Genomic DNA, 16,270 nt, shown 5'->3' with positions numbered 1-16,270 from the left:
GTGAAGAATTTTTCTTGCCTGCTGCGCGAGTTTTTGGATTTAGTTTTAGCTCTTATTTATATGTATATTTTTTGTAGACCCTGCTGAGCTAGTCCCTATTTCCCTCGATATATAATACTTATTTCTTCCTGCTGTTTTTCTTATTATTACCCTAGGGGCAGAAATTCGTTGTACACGTTTCCAGTGTCACAGAGTTTGAAATGGAATTTCGCTTGATTAAAATTCATAATTTCTAGAAAGTGTTTCTGCGCGAGGTTATTTTCGTTGTTTGCTTAAATGCAAGATAGCAACGTTTGTTTGGTATAAATATTTTCGTTTAATATTTAATAATTTGTATCCTCCTTTGCCATTTTAAATCCTTCCAACAAAACGATTTAAACATTTTATTTCTGCTGTGAAATCCTGCGAATTAATTATAAACCAGCAATCGCAGGCTGATAATGATATTATTACGAGTCAGTAAACGATTTTTTATTGTTCCGTCTATAATTCCCCGGATTATCCTTTAAAGGATTTTCTTTTCGTTTTTCGATTTCACAAATATAAAAAACGAGTAACCGAAAAAAAAAAGAAAATGAAGCTATGGTGTCATCAACACATTGCACTTCCGTTTCCGCTTCGCCAGCGCTGGCCACAATTAATGGCCAAGCAAACAATAAGTTCGCCTTCGTCCTCTTTGGGCCACTGCAACAACTGCAACAACTACAACTGCAACAACTACAACTGCAACAACAACATCAGCAAGAGCAACTTTATTTATGAGTGTGTAAGTGCAGTAGTCGCCCGCTAATTAATAAATATTTCTTATGACTTTAATTAAAGTTTACAACGTTCATGGTGCTGGAAATTCAGAAATTGGTTTTAGAAAAGGTTTTATAATTTTGTATGACTATTACTATTCTATTCTTTAGGTATTTAGTTTAGCTCCAATATTTTTAAGCACAATTTAGTTATAGATTGAATTATTTAGGAAAAGAGACAGCCACAGATGTCACAACAGATTTGCAATCACCAAAAGAAACAAACTGTCCAGTTTCTTTGGCCAGCTTATTAACTATCATTTTGATTAAATCATTAAATCATTTCGCCTTCAGAATTAGCGAGCGACCACTGTCCACATATCGGCTATTGGCTGTAACGTAGCCAACGGATGCTGCAGCAGCAGCTGCATCTGCAGTCACCTGCAGCAGGTGTAGCCTTGAACACAAAAACACACGAATGGCCAAACAGCGCACGCACACCGACGCACACAACATACACAACACACACACACACTGATGCGACCACTAAGCGAATAAGCGAATACGCGGGTTGTCGTAGGCCCGTCGATGCCGACAAACAAATGGCAGCGAACGTAAATAGTCCGTGGCGATACGGTGGCGTATACGTGATACGTATTGCGCATACGACGCGTGGCGCGTCCAAAAAAGGAGTTGACGCTTCCAGCGCAGGCGAGACATTAAACGCACCGCAACCGAACGGCACCACAAGAAGCCCAAGTCCACAGGGCAGCGTGAAAGCAGCAAGAGCAGCAGCAGCAGCAGCAGAAGCAGCAGAAGCAGCAGCAGCAGCAGCAGCGGTGGCAGTGGCTAAAATATATCAGCTGCAGAGCAGCCAGACAGTATGGCTTATACGTATCCCCCTCCGGCCCCCCTCAGTCACCCAGACACACTCCTTCATCCCGTAATTCCCACAGAAACCGAAGCCCGAACGACCAGCCGAGTGCGAATCGGTTGAGTTCGGCTTGCTTCGAGTGAAGAGACGAGCCGAAATCGAAAAGTCGAGGGCTGTCGAAGGAAACAGGCGAGATAATAAACCTGACGAAGGCGGGGTACTCTACAGCAAAGAGAATTAATTATCATTAAGACAAGGAACTGGAGAAAAAAGTTGTATGTCTTAAAATGGTTCAAAAATATTAACATGGTATACCAATTCGCTACTACTAATCATACATGGTACATATAACATCGTTGATAAATTATCTATCGTGTCTTTATGCAACTAGGAATTAGTTTTAGTATTCCATAGAAAGCATATCTCCTTTAGGTGTGCAAAAATGATGAAAACATCAAAGGACTTTGGCAGAATACACTACTTCAATCAAACGACCAATCCCGTTTATCAATATGTTTTGGCGCCAAAAAATCGTGTGTAAGCTCGGAAAGCTTTTCGAATACGAAAAAGCTTTCGCCGAGCTTCGCAACACAACTGCAGCGGAACGAAATGGCAATGGGAACAAGCCGAAGCATTTCGCTCTTTTTTAAGTTCAGTCGACATCGTTGGGTGATGGCGAAAGGTTGTGCAGACCTGAACTGCTAGCCACTGCCAGCCAAATGCTGGGAAATCGAAAAGGTCAGCCTGGGTTCATTCTTAATTCGAACTTTCAGAATATTTTGCCTACTTACACTTACTCCCAAAGATCTGCACTTATGAAAAGCTTAAGCAAGTTGTATATTTACAAGTTGGCTCGTCTTTGGAAGAGTTGAAAAACCTGTCGCTTTACTTTATTGCCTTGCGTAAACTTGTGATTCGTGGGACAATTTGATTTATTTTCACAGTTGAACTACCTTATAAGTGGGGGCTCTAATTATTACGGCACACGTGCAATTAACTGAAAGTGGTTTTGATTACTCATTAGGTGGGGAAATTGCAAGTTTATGCAACGATACTTCAAATCTATGCTGCCCCTTTAGCAGTCCATTTCATAACTATTTAAAAGCAGGCGGAATTTATTCATTTGTTTTGACATGACTCACTTTAGCAGTCATCTCTACAAAGTAATTTGAAATGCTATATTTTTTGGCTATTTTTAAACACTCTGGGAGCGACACATATGTTTTTGAAATTACCAATAGAATTTTCGTTATGAAAGCGCAAAGACCCCAATACCAATTTGAAAGTGTCTTTGGCAGCAAGAAGTAAGTTAAATAAGTAAAATTAAATAAATAGATCTTCGTGCGAATATGATTTTATTTTGAAATGCCCCAGAGGATAGATTAAATCATGGGCGGCTTCCTCAATAATTTGTGCTACACAGTAATGTATGTTCGACGAAAAAAAAGAGCACAAGATAGCAACTGTTGCGCTCGATAAACATGATAATGGCAGCATGCTAACACACGAACACCCGACTCGCTAAATAACTTTTCCCCACTTTTTTTTCGCCCCTGTCATTGGAATAATGCCACCGATTGTGGCAAGCCTCGAAATGGCCGTTGGTAGTTTGCCTGGCTATTGACACATTTGCTACCATTCTAATATTATAGTTGGTATTCTTCTCTCCATTTCGCTACTCGTTTGTATGCCCAGCACGATTTTTGGTGAAAGCGGAGTCCGAAAATGGGGGAGGAGTACGAGAACTAGGCAGAAACTTTAGACCTACGGAACTGTGGGCCAGTTGTGCTCGAAAAGCTGTTTAAAAATGATCGTACAGCTAAAAGAATTGGAATTCTCTTAGGAAAAATACCGCTTATTTCTTTCCCAGAAAAACCCTTTTTTTTTAACTAAAAAGTTTAATTAAAAAATGCGACTCTACCTCCACTCCACTCAGTTCTAATATTCGTTTATCGACTTATTTAGAGATTACTTCATTTCCAATCCAATCCAATCAGCTGATTAAATGCTTCCTTGACTCCGCTGTTTAATTATTCAATGAATAACTTTTGATAAGAGTATTTCTAGGAAAATACCGATTTCTTTCCCAAAAAACCCCTTTTTTTATTAAAAAGTTTAATTAAAAAATGCGACTCTACCTCCACTCCACTCAGTTCTAATATTCGTTTATCGACTTATTTAGAGATTACTTCATTTCAAATCCAATCCAATCAGCTGATTAAATGCTTCCTTGACTCCGCTGTTTAATTATTCAATGAATAACTTTTGATAAGAGTATTTCTAGGAAAATACTCACAGAAACCGCACAGGAATCAAGGTGAAATGAAATGGCCAGTGTATCTTTGAGGCCAATTCCACTGTGCTCCGCTGCTGTGCTCAAAGTAAATATGTGTACGCAATGACTAAATTAACAAAGAGACCTCACCCAAATGGGTCAACATTGTTCCAAGACCCCAGCCCCCCTTTTTTTTTGGATCCAAAGAATAGCAATAGCAACTGGTGGCATGAATAGAAATGTTGGAAATTTCTATGCATCGTTTCGTATTCTCACATATTTTGGTCAAGGATTGTGCAGTTGTGCAGTTCATGAGTCTCGTATTGAAACGATGTACACATATGTAAATACCAAAATGTTGTTGAAAATGTAGTATAATATATTTGAGTTTGAATTTCTATCAGCAAATCTCTGTATTTAAACAGGCAAAAGCCATTGCAATTGTAACGTGGTTTTAATGCTCAACTAGCCCTGAAAATTGTGCGTTGCGATTATAAGTGCATAATACCGACTATATGGTCAGTGAACAGATTGTACCGTCCAGCTGATGATGGGTTTTTAATGTGTGTTTTAATGGTTCGTTGAGTGGCCGTTCGGAAACTGTCAACCGTACACTGAGTGCTACTTTGCAACTAAGTAGTAATTCAAATTTCCATCGCATTTTGTCCATTGTTGCATTCCTATATTGCTGCATGGCTATACTGCTGCATTGCTATACTGCTGCATTGCATGTCGCATGTCATCTGCTCGTAATACCATTACAGAGCCATATGTCTTTGGTGTGAGGTTCTGTCTTTCTGTCCGTCCTCGTCAGGTTTATTGATTCAATTTGAACAGTTTAGGGGTTGGGCTAATATACAATTATGGAAGGTTTTGAACCCAAGGCCGTTGTCGTCAGACTTCAAAATAAATGGTAATAGCAAGGGAATGCGAGAGAATTAGCAAACAACTTTCACAAATTTATACGAAGTTGAAGCGGGCTACCAATGCGACACTTTGACATGTTTTGCTACAACAGCGTAATAAACTGTAATAAAAAAATAAAGAAAAATCGAAATTCGAATTGAATGCTTTTTTAATAAAAGTTAAACCAAAAAACCAGTTGTTTTACACCTTAACAATGACAATGATTTACAGTGACTATACTAAAAGGGTACTTGAATGGGGTTTTAGGCTTTTCAGATTCAGCTGTTGTAGATACAATAATCTCTGATCACAACTTAGCCATTTCTTGGCCCAACAGTGGGTATTGGATACAGAAGAAAGAAACAGAAACGACAACGAGAAACCAAGATGAAACACAATCAAAATCCAGTTCAAATCGTGGGTTCAAATCGCACAAAGGTAAGGCCAGTAGCGAAAATGGGGTTTTTTTGGATACCTTTTTGTTTACGATCGAAACCGAGTTGAAAGCGAAACTGGAAATCAATGGCAGAGATTCATCGTTCGATCGATCGAATGGCGAATGCAATGCAATTAAATGCGTCTTGAAATTGGCCAAAAGTAGAAAACCACACTGGTAAAATAGGTTCAGTTATCACAAGCGATTCGCGATTCGCGTGTCGTTCTCAGGAAATATCAATTCAATTGATTTGCCTCTTGTTACCGAGCGCCAATTCTATACTTTTCCGCATATTCAGAGAGCTATAAATTAGAACGAGAAATAATGTGAAGCCCGGACAAAGCGAAAACAAAAGCAAAAGCGAAGGCGGCGTTGATGACGACGACGATCTTGATACATACAGCTTGATACTGGGATTCTAGACTCTAGATTCTTTATATGTGGCATGTATGTAGTCATTTTTATTCGCGACCCTCCGGAGATGTGAGTTTCGCTGCCTGCTGATTTTAATGATTAGTCAGTCAGTCAGTCAGTTATTCAGTTATTCAGTCAGTCGGCCATTTGGTCGGCAGATTTTGTTTTCTATTAAACGCCCGAGGGGCCAGAAACGAAGATTTTGGATTCTGGGTCAGTGGAATCAAACAGAAACAAAAGCGAGCCAGAGTAAAACGAATTAGACACGCAGAGAGTTGTGAATTGGTTATGAAATTTCTAAATGCTACAAGTCGACGGCGAAAATGGGAAAAAAAAGAGTTTCTTATGCAGTGGCAACTATTAATCTTATTTTAAAGTTAAATGTGCTTAATAGCAGTTATGATTCAGGAAATGGGAATGTGATAAAGATATAGATATGGATATGCGAACTTTTCTCGTCGAGTTGGCAAAGTTTCCAGTGGCATGGCAAACAAGAACAACTTTTTGGGGGCACACTCGTTGCACTGGACCGCCGCCGTTGCCACAAACAATTAGTCGCAACTGATTGTCGCGGAAGTGAAGCAAGGGGACCGCAAAAGTCGCGGAATCGGGGGAATCGGGGGGGAATGGGACTGGGGGGCGGTGGGGGAAATATAAATAGCGGAATGCTGATAATTGCCCACGTTGTCAAAACGAAAAAAACAAACGAGAAAAAAGAGAATTAAAATAAATAAATGCCAAATTAGAGCATCATAAAAAAGATGACAGAGAAAAAAAATCAGAAATCGGAAATTACACAAAATCGCGCTGAGCTGTAAGAAAAAAAAAAAACAGAGCGATAACCCCGCGAAAGTTCAATATTTGCCGGGTTTAAAAAGAGTTTTTTCCAAGGCACCTCCTCATGTCAATTGCACGATAAGATTTGCCGAACCAATAAACAATATAATCACTAGGGAGTTGAATTGCTGAGGATATTGTCATTGCACTCGTGATCAATAAATTCCACAATTTATCCACATCACAAGTGCACTTCTAGTACCAATCACTTATGTTTTAAGTACAGTACCGTAGCTTGTACGTTCTATTTGTTCATATTTACATAAATCAGAACCCATTGGATAGATCTAAAAACCGGTCAAGGTGTGTATTTCGAGTTATCAAGTGTGCGCCACCTACCTCTTTGACCTTCTGACGTCGCTCCTCCAGCGTGGCGTCCAGTGTGTCCGGCGCCTGTTCATTGCCACCGCCTCCCAGTGGCAGTTGTGGTTGTTGCTGGCTGTGCTGGGCGGAACTCTGTGGATGGGATGAGGCCTGACTGGCGGCATTGTCACCCTGAACTGGAGCGGCCAGTACGGGAATGGCGGCGTGTCCCTCGTCCTGGTCCAGCGGCTGATCCGCCAGAGCGGCGACGGGAGCTGGCGCCTGAGCCTGTTGGGCGAGCACCTGGAATTGGCCGGGTTCTCTGCCGCCTGCAGCCGGTGGCTCATCGAGCATATCGCCCAGTTCCGCGCGGATCTTTTGCTCCAAACGCTGGCGATCGCCAATGAAATGCGGATCCTCGCTGCGATGGGGGGCGTGTGCGGCAAAGGGCGGGGCTGGGATGAAGATCTCCGGTCCGGCCTTGCGGAAGTGCTTGTAGACGCGCAGGACACGATCGCTGCCGAAGTTGTCCGGCAGCAGGAAGATGCCGCCGAAGCAGAGGAAGCACAGCGTTACCAGGACGAGTCCAATCAGACATTTCTCGCGCGAATGGAAGTTTGATTTGCGTCCAATTGGACTTATGCGATACATGGTCGAATTTGTATTTGCTTCAATTCGATTTAAATGATTTGGTTTGGTGCGTTGGTTTTAAGTGTTATGTTTAATGTTGTTCCACTGTAGTCACCTCGGGCATGGGCGGTAGACTTTTTAATTTGTTATGTTTATGTGTTTCCTGTCGAGTTGCACTGATTTGGTGAAAAAGTTAACGATTATTTATGGGGGAATAATTGTTGTCTCTCATTAATATGTACTTTTACAGCAGGAGTACTTTTACTTGTTTGTTTATTTTGTGAACTTTCTTTTTTTTTACACTCAGCTGTTTAACTTTCGTGCCGACTCTCTCACTCTCTTTCTCTTTTCCTTTCTCTCCGTTTCTCACTCCCTACCTTCCATTGCAGTGCATTCTTATTATTATTGGCTATTTTCGGTTGTTTGTACACACACTCATACGTTAATGCGCCAAAAAAAAAGGAGCACAAGATAAAAACGAAATGCCGGAAAGAAAACACAGACATGAACTGCCAGCAAAAACAAAGGTAATTCGATGCGATGTCGCTGCGTGGAAAAAAAAGAAGAGCGGCAACACACACACACACACAGGCAACGTGGCAAACACACAGACACGAGTTTATGCGTGGCATTGCAAAAATCGTGATTTTGCATAGCAATTTGTAGTTTCTCATTTGCATTGACGAAACTTTTTGGCACAGTTTACAAAAGCTATACTTCAATAATGGATATCCGGAAATAGCCCAAAAACACTATATCTTGCCAAAGCCCAAATAAAATTCGCTAAGAATTATATAGATAAAACGCAAGTTTCAAAACATTTAACCTTTGAATTTACTTGTTTGTACAATGCTCCTTTTTGGTGCATTGGATTTAGCCTACACTCATGAATATGAAATATCCAAAATCGATTTTTGGAAACTCCTAAAACTAACTCCTAAGTATCTATGCTAATGACGGATTTTGTAAACAATTCCAACAGCAATGAAATAATTTAATGACTGGCACTGAGTTTGAAATTAGTATATTCATAAGCACATCTGCGTACTTTATCACTTCCGAGATCTAGAATAAATCACGATTTTGCGGGCCTGCATAAACTGCAGGCCAGACAGGGACGGGGCGAGATAGGATGATGAGTGAGAGAGGTCGGAGAGAAACACGCAATATTTTGCAACAACACAACGGGCGGACAACAATAACATTTATTACGGAATACCGTTAGCTGGCCAAACAACCGTATGAAAAAGACACAGAAACAAACAATAAAAAAATAAAAAATCGAAAGAGCCGTGGAGAAAAGAGAACACAGAGACACAGCTGATGGGGAGAGTGGAAAAAAGGAGGTGACGAAAGAGAGAGGAAACAGAAAAAGGGATGAATCTTTAGATTTGGATTTGATTTTTCTGTCTTCTCTCCGTTCTCCTTTCACCCACTAGCATCCATCTAGGTATCTCCATCTCGTTTGCACCTTAGCCGCTTCTTTCAGTTGTTTTTGTTGTTACTTTCCGTTCCTCGCAGGAGGTGTGTTTGTGCGAGCGAGAGGAAAATACGCGTTTCAACTGCAACCTTATTATTTTCCGCAAACCGACCATCGATTCACGGTAGAGGTATCACACAAACGAGGCGCCTTCCACAATCGCGTTTAATTCCGTTGGATTTACGTTTCTTTTTTTGAGTTCGAGACGACCAAAAACAGCTTGGATCCGATCCACAGTGTGCCCGCCGCTTTGTTTGCCCGCAATGCCGAAGTGGCCATTGGTCCCACTAAAAGGCAGTGCTACCAGATCGCCGAACCGGCGTTTTGCACTTTCCACCGGCTTTCAGTGTTTTACAAAAATTTCTTAAGAATGGGAACACATTTTTTTTATACAGCTTTTACAATTGAAGGCATATAAGTCTCATATGTTGGTACACAACATATGAAGTACATTTTTGAAAATGTATCTGTTTTTTTAGAATGTTCAATTATTTTTAATAGTTCGAGCCAAGCAATAATAACAAAAGTAATTATTGGTATTCGGCGCCAATAGTTTCAATGTCACATCACTGGTGAGCACTTATCGAGTAAGACTATCGATTGCCAATCAGTATCGCTCAACTACAATAACTGAAAATGCAATCACCAAGTTTCTACCTCAAAGCATTTAAATGCAATTGTGAAATTGATACATATATAAGGGGACTTCCGCTCGAAAAGGTGACACTAGCAGCGCCGCCGGTAAATTGAAAAGTTAAACAGCAGGAGCCATGTCTACCTTTGGAGCTGAAGTGGATCAGGTGTGGCCTGCGGTCACTGGGGATTCCCCGCCTCTCACTGATTTTGGACGCAAATTACTGAAGGATTGCCGGCAGGTGGAGAAACCAGTCGGAGGAGACAATAATTTGGGCGATGTGATGAAGAAGTCCGATGAGTTTCCGCTGGAGGTAATGGAGTATTGTTCTCGGGTAACACCCATCAACGTGGACTTATCGTAATACTCCTGTTTTCTCCTGCAGTTCGGCGTGAACAGTGTCAAAGTATGCCGGCAATCTCCCTTGCGGATCAGCCGGATGAATGAGCAGGTGGCGTCCGCCTATCCAATAATACACGAACGAACACTAAGTCTGTACCTGCAGTACTTGGAGCACAAGTGTCAGTGGGGTAAGCAGCTCTCACGCTTAAATCCCCCTCTCAACTGATCGACTTACCACAATTGACCCATAATTGACCACAGGCAACGCGGTGGAGAAGCCCATCTACCGGAATTTATCGCTCTGCGGTTTTGTGCATCGCCTGCTGGAAAAGCGCTGCGCCAGCTTCTTTGCACGGAACGACAAGTACCTGTTGCTGAGCGGAGAGACCGGGGCCAGTGGCTTCGAAGCTGTGGGTACTCGGGAGGAGAAGGCGCCCCTGGTGCTGGCCGACGTGCTTAGCTACGACGATATCAAGCTCTCCGCTCTGCTATCCGTGAGCTCCCACACGGAGTTTGTCAACGAGGGCGAGCGCACCAACTGCGGTCGCGTTGATCTGGACACCAAAACATTGGAGCGCACCGGGGTTATAGTGGGCATGATTGGAGCCCGTCTGTCGCGGCGTAATCTAATGGAGTTCCAGGACATTGTCATCGCTCGTCAGCAGAATACGCGTGAGAGAGGATATGGAATGGCGTTGGATGAACCGGCTACAACGCGGGAAGAGGACTACCGACGATTGTGGCGCGAATTCTATGCCACGCGGGATCTCATCCACGGCCAGGCAGTCATCGACAATCAGCGCTTCGGACCGTCAAGAAACAAGCAGGACGTCTTCGACAATCTGGTGATGAAGCGGCGCTACGCCATCAGCTTCGACATGCTGCTGCTGGAGGCACAGGCGAGAGCTAAGCGCGCAAAGAAGCTGGCCTACATCCATGTGGTGGGCTTTGGCTTGGGCGTGTGGAAGGCAGCAGCGCAGCAGGAGCGCATCTTCATGGAGACCTTCGAGCAGCGCATGCGCACGCTGGGCAACAGGCTCAATCACGTGGGTCTCGTGCACTTCTCCTGGTTCTCGATCACCGACTGCGGCGGTCTACGCAACGGATCGCTGGTAGAGATTCCCGGCCATCCTAAGGACGGCATCAGGGTTCTCATATCTAAGCGCAATCCAGCACGAAAGTTGAGCGATCCTGAGCACGCCGGAATGCTGCTAGTGGTCTCCTACGCCTGGGATGGAAACGCCCTGCCGGGTAACGAATTCTGGATGGTAAGTAGATTGGCAATACCCTAGCCACAAATGTAGATATAAGGTGGTCACACAATCAAGTTTTTTCCATGCTAGCTACTGCTTAGTTATATTTTTGCGGTTTGGACTTCTGTTTGTTCTAGTTTTGCGTCCATGCCCTTTATATTAAATAATAAGAACACTATCTATGCATTTAATGAGGGCAGGCATTATCAGCTTAGTCAGTGTTTATACTCGTGCTAAGTGCAATTAGAATGATAATTCAAGGGAAAGTGACTTGACATTTTAGTAGTCCTTACATTAATCTATATGAACATTTCCTCCTTTCTAATCCCATATAATAACCATTTTTCGTTTTAGAAAATGCTAAAGTCCACAGGGGACTCCTCGACGGCCTGCTCCACGTTGGTGGCCGAGCTGCACAATCCGTACATCAACACGAAGTTCTGCAATGGAAGCAACCTGCACATTGCCTCCCCGGAGCACGGGGTGCTCCACATAGCCGAATATGCCAAGCGGGTGATTCGCAGCGAGAGTGACGGCTGATGAGATATGTGAATCTGCCTGCTATCTAATCTTATCTAATCGCTTACTAGTAGCTACTGTTTTATTTCACATTTGCTGTAGGTCAATTCCATGACCTTTTGACGCGAGCATGACAATTCCACGGGAAAAAAAGGATTTTATATTGCAATAGTTCTTATCAGAGGATCTACACCGCCCGTTAAGCTTACAAAGAACAATCCGATTGATTTAGTTGTAAAAAAGCCATGAAAATGCCTTGAAAACGAGAGAAATAGCTTACTCTCAACGTTGAGTATTTGAAAAAGTATGTAAAAGAATTGAGAATTTTGGTTAAACCATCTTTATGTTTTGTTATGTAAGAGTTGTAAATACATGTGTATAAATGCAGAGCAGTTCCTTATGCCATATATGTGATCCGGTAATTACAGCGTGTAGCCCAACTTGGAGACCCAACCCAAACCCTCGACCGTGGTCGTCTTGGGCTTGTACTCGCAGCCCACCCATCCATCGTAGCCGAAGTCCTGGAGAGCCTTGAACACAAAGCCGTAGTCCAGCTCACCGGAAACGTCCGGCTCGTGGCGATGCGGCACCTGGGCGATCTGGAAGTGCCCGATGAGAGCCTTGTACTCCTCGAGTGTCTTGGACACGTTGCCGTGCAAATGCTGCAGGTGGAACAGATCGGCGAGCAATTGAATGTTGTCGGCGGCAACGTCGGCCAGAATACCGGCAGCCTTGGAGTACGAGTTCATGTAGTAGCCAGGCACGGCGTACTTGTTAATTGGCTCTATCACGCCGATCATTTTGCTGGCTCTGAGGCTATCGGCGGCGATCTTCAGATTGGAGGTGTACGTCTTTGTGTAGTCGCTCTCCTGGCCGCCCTTGAAGAGTCCGGCGGTGAGATGGATCTTGCCGCAGTTCACCTGGCGGGCAAAATCAATGGTGGCGTCCAACTGGCTGCGGAACAGCTTCTCCGAGCCGGGCACACTGGTGGAGCCGAAACGCAGCCGATCATCGCTCTTGTCGAAGGCCAGATTCACCAGGCTGACCACCACGCCCGTCTCCTTCACCGCGGACACCACGTCACTTGTCTCGCCTTCGGGATAGGGGATCTCCACCGCACGGAAGCCGTTCTGGTGGGCCAAACGAATCCGCTCCGCGATCGACGTCGCCTTCTCGGTGAACAAAAAGTTCAGGTTCGCTGCAAACTTGAGTGCCATCTTCCGGACTGGGCTTTCCGTTCGCTAATCACTAATCTCCTGCCTGCGTTCACGCTCGGTAAACAACTGAGGGGAAAACGCTGCGATTACCCGTTTTTTATATTATATCTACCGACTTTTGATACTGCCAATGTCATATGGCCGCAGCTTTTTCGACCAAAGCTTTGAGTGACGTACATATGTTTTAGCTACTACCAGAACCAATGTCTAGAATTAGTATTTCAATTCATTTGGCTACTCACACATTCAATTAAATACTGATTCTAACTTATCGTAATGGCTGTCAAACACTTGTACGTTAATTTAAAAATGGAATATCAAAATTAGGAGCATTAACGCCACCTAGCGGGTGATAAGTGAACCATTGAATAAGACACGCATGTTTCGGTTACAAAATTTGAATTTATAATTTCGAAACAAAGTAAAACAAAACCAGTGACGATTCAAAAGTTGAATTTAGTACAACAAACTGAAAAACGGATAATTTTGAAATGCTCCACCATCCTTAAAAATGCGTGGTGGCTTCTCCTGCTCCTGTTTTGCTGCCACAGGCTGCACACGGTTTGGTGGTTTGCACAGCAACGTCGACATCATTGTCATCATCGGTGTTCTTGATCAGCAGACGGAGGCCACCGTGGAGGGCCACCTCGGCCAGGAGCTGCTCATTGGTGAGCTTGCAAGACGTCAGGACTTTGGCTAGTTCTTTCGAAAGTCCTTCGGGAATAACACCATCATCATCGAGATCATCAACCATTGCTGGCACTGACTCTGCCGTGGAAAAGAACTCCGGCGACCTGAAGAGCTCGATGATCTCTTCCGGTTCGAGTACAATGTGTATGTCCTGGTTATTATCGTTGTCCTGGCTATTCGCACCCGGGTTATTAGCGCGAATCCCTATGTGGATAGGGTGCCTACACCTGTGGAGCTCCTGCTCCCTGCGAGCGTCGATCTGCTCCATTCGCTGCCTCCAGATCTCGGGCATGCATTGAAAGCTCCGTTTCTGCGCCTCCAAGCGCAGTAGACGCTCCTGGACGGCTTCAAGGCGTTTAGCCGCTTCCGTCTTTTCAGGATTACTCCTTGGTGCTTCAGAAGACTTGGCTGCTTCAGATGACTTTGCTGCTTCAGATGGCTTTGCTGCTTCAGATGGCTTTGCTGCTTCAGATGGCTTTGGTGCTTTGGTCATTGTTTGGCCAGTGGGTGAGGGGCGACCAGTTTTTCCGGTGGCCTTGGTCCTCCTGGCCGGGGAAGTTGGACGTGGAGTATCGACGATTTTTAGAGAGCGTTTGTTGTCACTTCGGGTGTTGGTGTTCGTGGTTTTCGTGTTACTCATGAGCGACACCTTTGAATTACTTCGAACTGGAAACTTATTAGGCTTAGTTCTAAGCTCTGCTTGACTGGCTAGAGATCCTTCAGCGGAGTTGGTTCCTTGATTTCGATCATCCTTCTTCTTGAGTGCCGGCGACTGCTTGCTCTTAAGGTAATCCTCATATCCAGTCTTGCTCCGATCACGTCGCGGTGATATCTTCACGATCTCAATGCCACGCCGAAGTCTGTTTGCCGATACGGGCGTGGTCGATCGCGAGTTTCCCAATCCGATGTCCTGATGGTCACGAGCAGTCAGTACATCGTAGGAGAGGACCCTTTTCCTCTTGTAGTTGGCCATGTAAAAGTGGCGAAACCAGACGGCAAATTCGAAATTGTCTACACATCGACCCTTGACCAACTTATTAACCTGCACGGGTGGACTTACTTTCACCTTGTTGAAGGCCTTCTGCAGTTCCTTAAAGTTGGCCACGAACTCGTATTCCTGATTCGAGACAAACTTCACCCGCTTCAAATTGATGGTGTCGGGAAAGAGCATGTGCATCAGATTGCAATAGGCGGCTCCGGTGCACAAATGCTCGATTTTGGTCAGGCTGCATTGGAGCGTTTCGTTGAACCAATCCAGGATTTCGCCACGGGACCACTGAATCAGCGAATTGTGAGTGACGGTCACATTGTAGGCCACCGGGGCCATCGTTAATCCAAACGCGTATGTAGTATGTATGTATCTATAAGCTTTGTATCTATAAGCTACATAGGTAAATTAGCGATTTCCTCCTTGGTCAGTCATCAGTTACTTACGCAAAGAAATTGCTACACGTACTAGCAGTTAGCAACAAAATGGAAATTCCTTAAAGTTTCGTATGGCCTTCAGGTATCTCCTAAAAAACGTATGGCTGCCTTTTTTCATTAACTCATTTTAGAAAAAATGAAATTTTCTTTGCATTTTTTGACTTACCAAAATATTTTCCTTAATGAAAATGAAAAAGTTCTAGTTTGAAAAACGGAATGTATAGTTCCTTTTAGAAAATTGTATATATAGAAGTGGTTTAACAAACTGGTGAAAATACTATGTCTGTTTTGTGTTACGCTCACTGAACGAATGCTTACATTGAACTGGGGTTTCGTTCCAGTCTAGAAGTAAGGCACATATGAAGTTCCATTTCATGGAGTACTTGATTTGAAAATTGATCGGCAGTTTTGCATGGCCTGCCCTTCTATGGTTGTTTGTCCGTTCGTTTGTCCGTTCGTTTGTCCGTTCGTTTGTCCGTTCGTTTGTCCGTCCGTTTGTCCGTTCGTTTGTCGTTTTGTCCGTCCGTTTTGTACGGTCAAGATATTACGAAATTACTAGACAGTTCTTTGTTACGTCTATAGATGCACATTTATATATTATTTAGCCTTTATATATTCAATAATATATATATATTCAAATATATATATTGAGTATCAGAATCGTTTACGTCCTACGTTATTCTACATCCGCTTACATTGCTCTACGTGCTTCTACTTCGTTCTACTTCTTTTTTACATTCTTATACGTTTTTCTACGTCGTTCTACTTCTCTTTTACATTCTTCTACGTTCTTTCTGTGTTTTCTACGTCCTTCAACTTCATTTTACATACGTTTCTCTACGCTCCTTCAGGTTTTTCTATGCGCATTTACCATTTACTGGCTAAAATGAAATAAATAATAAACAATTAATGAAATTAGTTACGCTAGCGAATTATTATTGACTATTAGTCCACATTCAAAAGTAGCTGGCAATCGAATAACGATGCAATATGCACATATGTATGTACTTGCCAAAAAGCTGAACAAGGATTAGGGAAATTGAATTGGTTTGTCCAGCCAGACGGATTCGGATGACCCCATGTGGGCAATTTAAATGCTGCACTTTTTGGAACATATATCTATAGTACAACAACAACAAAAACAGCAGCAACAACAACAACATCAGCAGCAGCAACAAAAAGGAGCAATCTAAAACAGACATGTCATGTGCCATCGTGTGTGTGGCACTGTTTTAGGCGAAATAATAATAGTGCAAAATAAATTCCACAAATATGCTATTGTTTTGGCTTGACAA

General features: G+C 43.3%; 4 protein-coding genes across 9 annotated transcripts in view; 1 reads left to right on the top strand and 3 right to left on the bottom strand.

Annotated features, from left to right (window-relative positions):
* LOC122623546 (mannosyl-oligosaccharide alpha-1,2-mannosidase IA) overlaps positions 1-9,140 on the bottom strand; it is a 49,459-nt gene extending 40,319 nt beyond the window's left edge. The window contains exons 1-2 of one of the 4 annotated variants that reach the window (XM_043802765.1): positions 9,008-9,140; positions 6,822-7,591 (exon numbers count right to left, since the gene is read on the bottom strand). In XM_043802765.1, the coding sequence (XP_043658700.1) occupies positions 6,822-7,436 (615 nt within the window). In that variant the 5' untranslated portion in view covers positions 7,437-7,591; positions 9,008-9,140. Of the gene's footprint in view, positions 1-6,821; positions 7,592-8,886 lie in introns of all 4 variants that reach the window. The other 3 variants (XM_043802762.1, XM_043802763.1, XM_043802764.1) reach the window with 3 other exon arrangements.
* A 389-nt stretch (positions 9,141-9,529) lies between these two features.
* On the top strand, positions 9,530-12,030 carry LOC122623382. The gene is made up of 4 exons (XM_043802515.1): positions 9,530-9,842; positions 9,915-10,059; positions 10,133-11,139; positions 11,479-12,030. Exons 1-4 carry the CDS (start codon positions 9,666-9,668, stop codon positions 11,662-11,664), a joined length of 1,515 nt encoding a protein of 504 aa, XP_043658450.1. The 5' UTR covers positions 9,530-9,665; the 3' UTR covers positions 11,665-12,030.
* Positions 11,968-12,987, bottom strand: LOC122623383 (putative hydroxypyruvate isomerase). The gene has a single exon (XM_043802516.1). The coding sequence runs from the start codon at positions 12,858-12,860 to the stop codon at positions 12,066-12,068; it is 795 nt and encodes a 264-aa protein (XP_043658451.1). The 5' UTR covers positions 12,861-12,987; the 3' UTR covers positions 11,968-12,065.
* Positions 12,988-13,242: 255 nt separating this feature from the next.
* On the bottom strand, positions 13,243-15,295 carry LOC122624100 (microtubule-associated protein RP/EB family member 1). 3 transcript variants are annotated; one of them, XM_043803540.1, is made up of 3 exons: positions 15,142-15,295; positions 14,985-15,079; positions 13,243-14,933 (listed from the first exon to the last, which is right to left on the bottom strand). In XM_043803540.1, the coding sequence occupies exon 3, from the start codon at positions 14,875-14,877 to the stop codon at positions 13,366-13,368; it is 1,512 nt and encodes a 503-aa protein (XP_043659475.1). In that variant the 5' UTR covers positions 14,878-14,933; positions 14,985-15,079; positions 15,142-15,295; the 3' UTR covers positions 13,243-13,365. The 3 variants fall into 3 exon arrangements, with proteins under 3 accessions (XP_043659475.1, XP_043659476.1, XP_043659477.1); XM_043803541.1 differs by having other exon boundaries at positions 14,985-15,083; positions 15,142-15,293; XM_043803542.1 differs by having other exon boundaries at positions 14,985-15,064; positions 15,142-15,282.
* Between the last annotated feature and the right edge of the window lie 975 nt (positions 15,296-16,270).

Source organism: Drosophila teissieri, chromosome X (assembly GCF_016746235.2).
Source record: "Drosophila teissieri strain GT53w chromosome X, Prin_Dtei_1.1, whole genome shotgun sequence".
NCBI lineage: Eukaryota > Metazoa > Arthropoda > Insecta > Diptera > Drosophilidae > Drosophila > Drosophila teissieri.
Note: the sequence above shows the minus strand (reverse complement) of the source record. Positions and strands in the feature narration are given on the sequence as shown.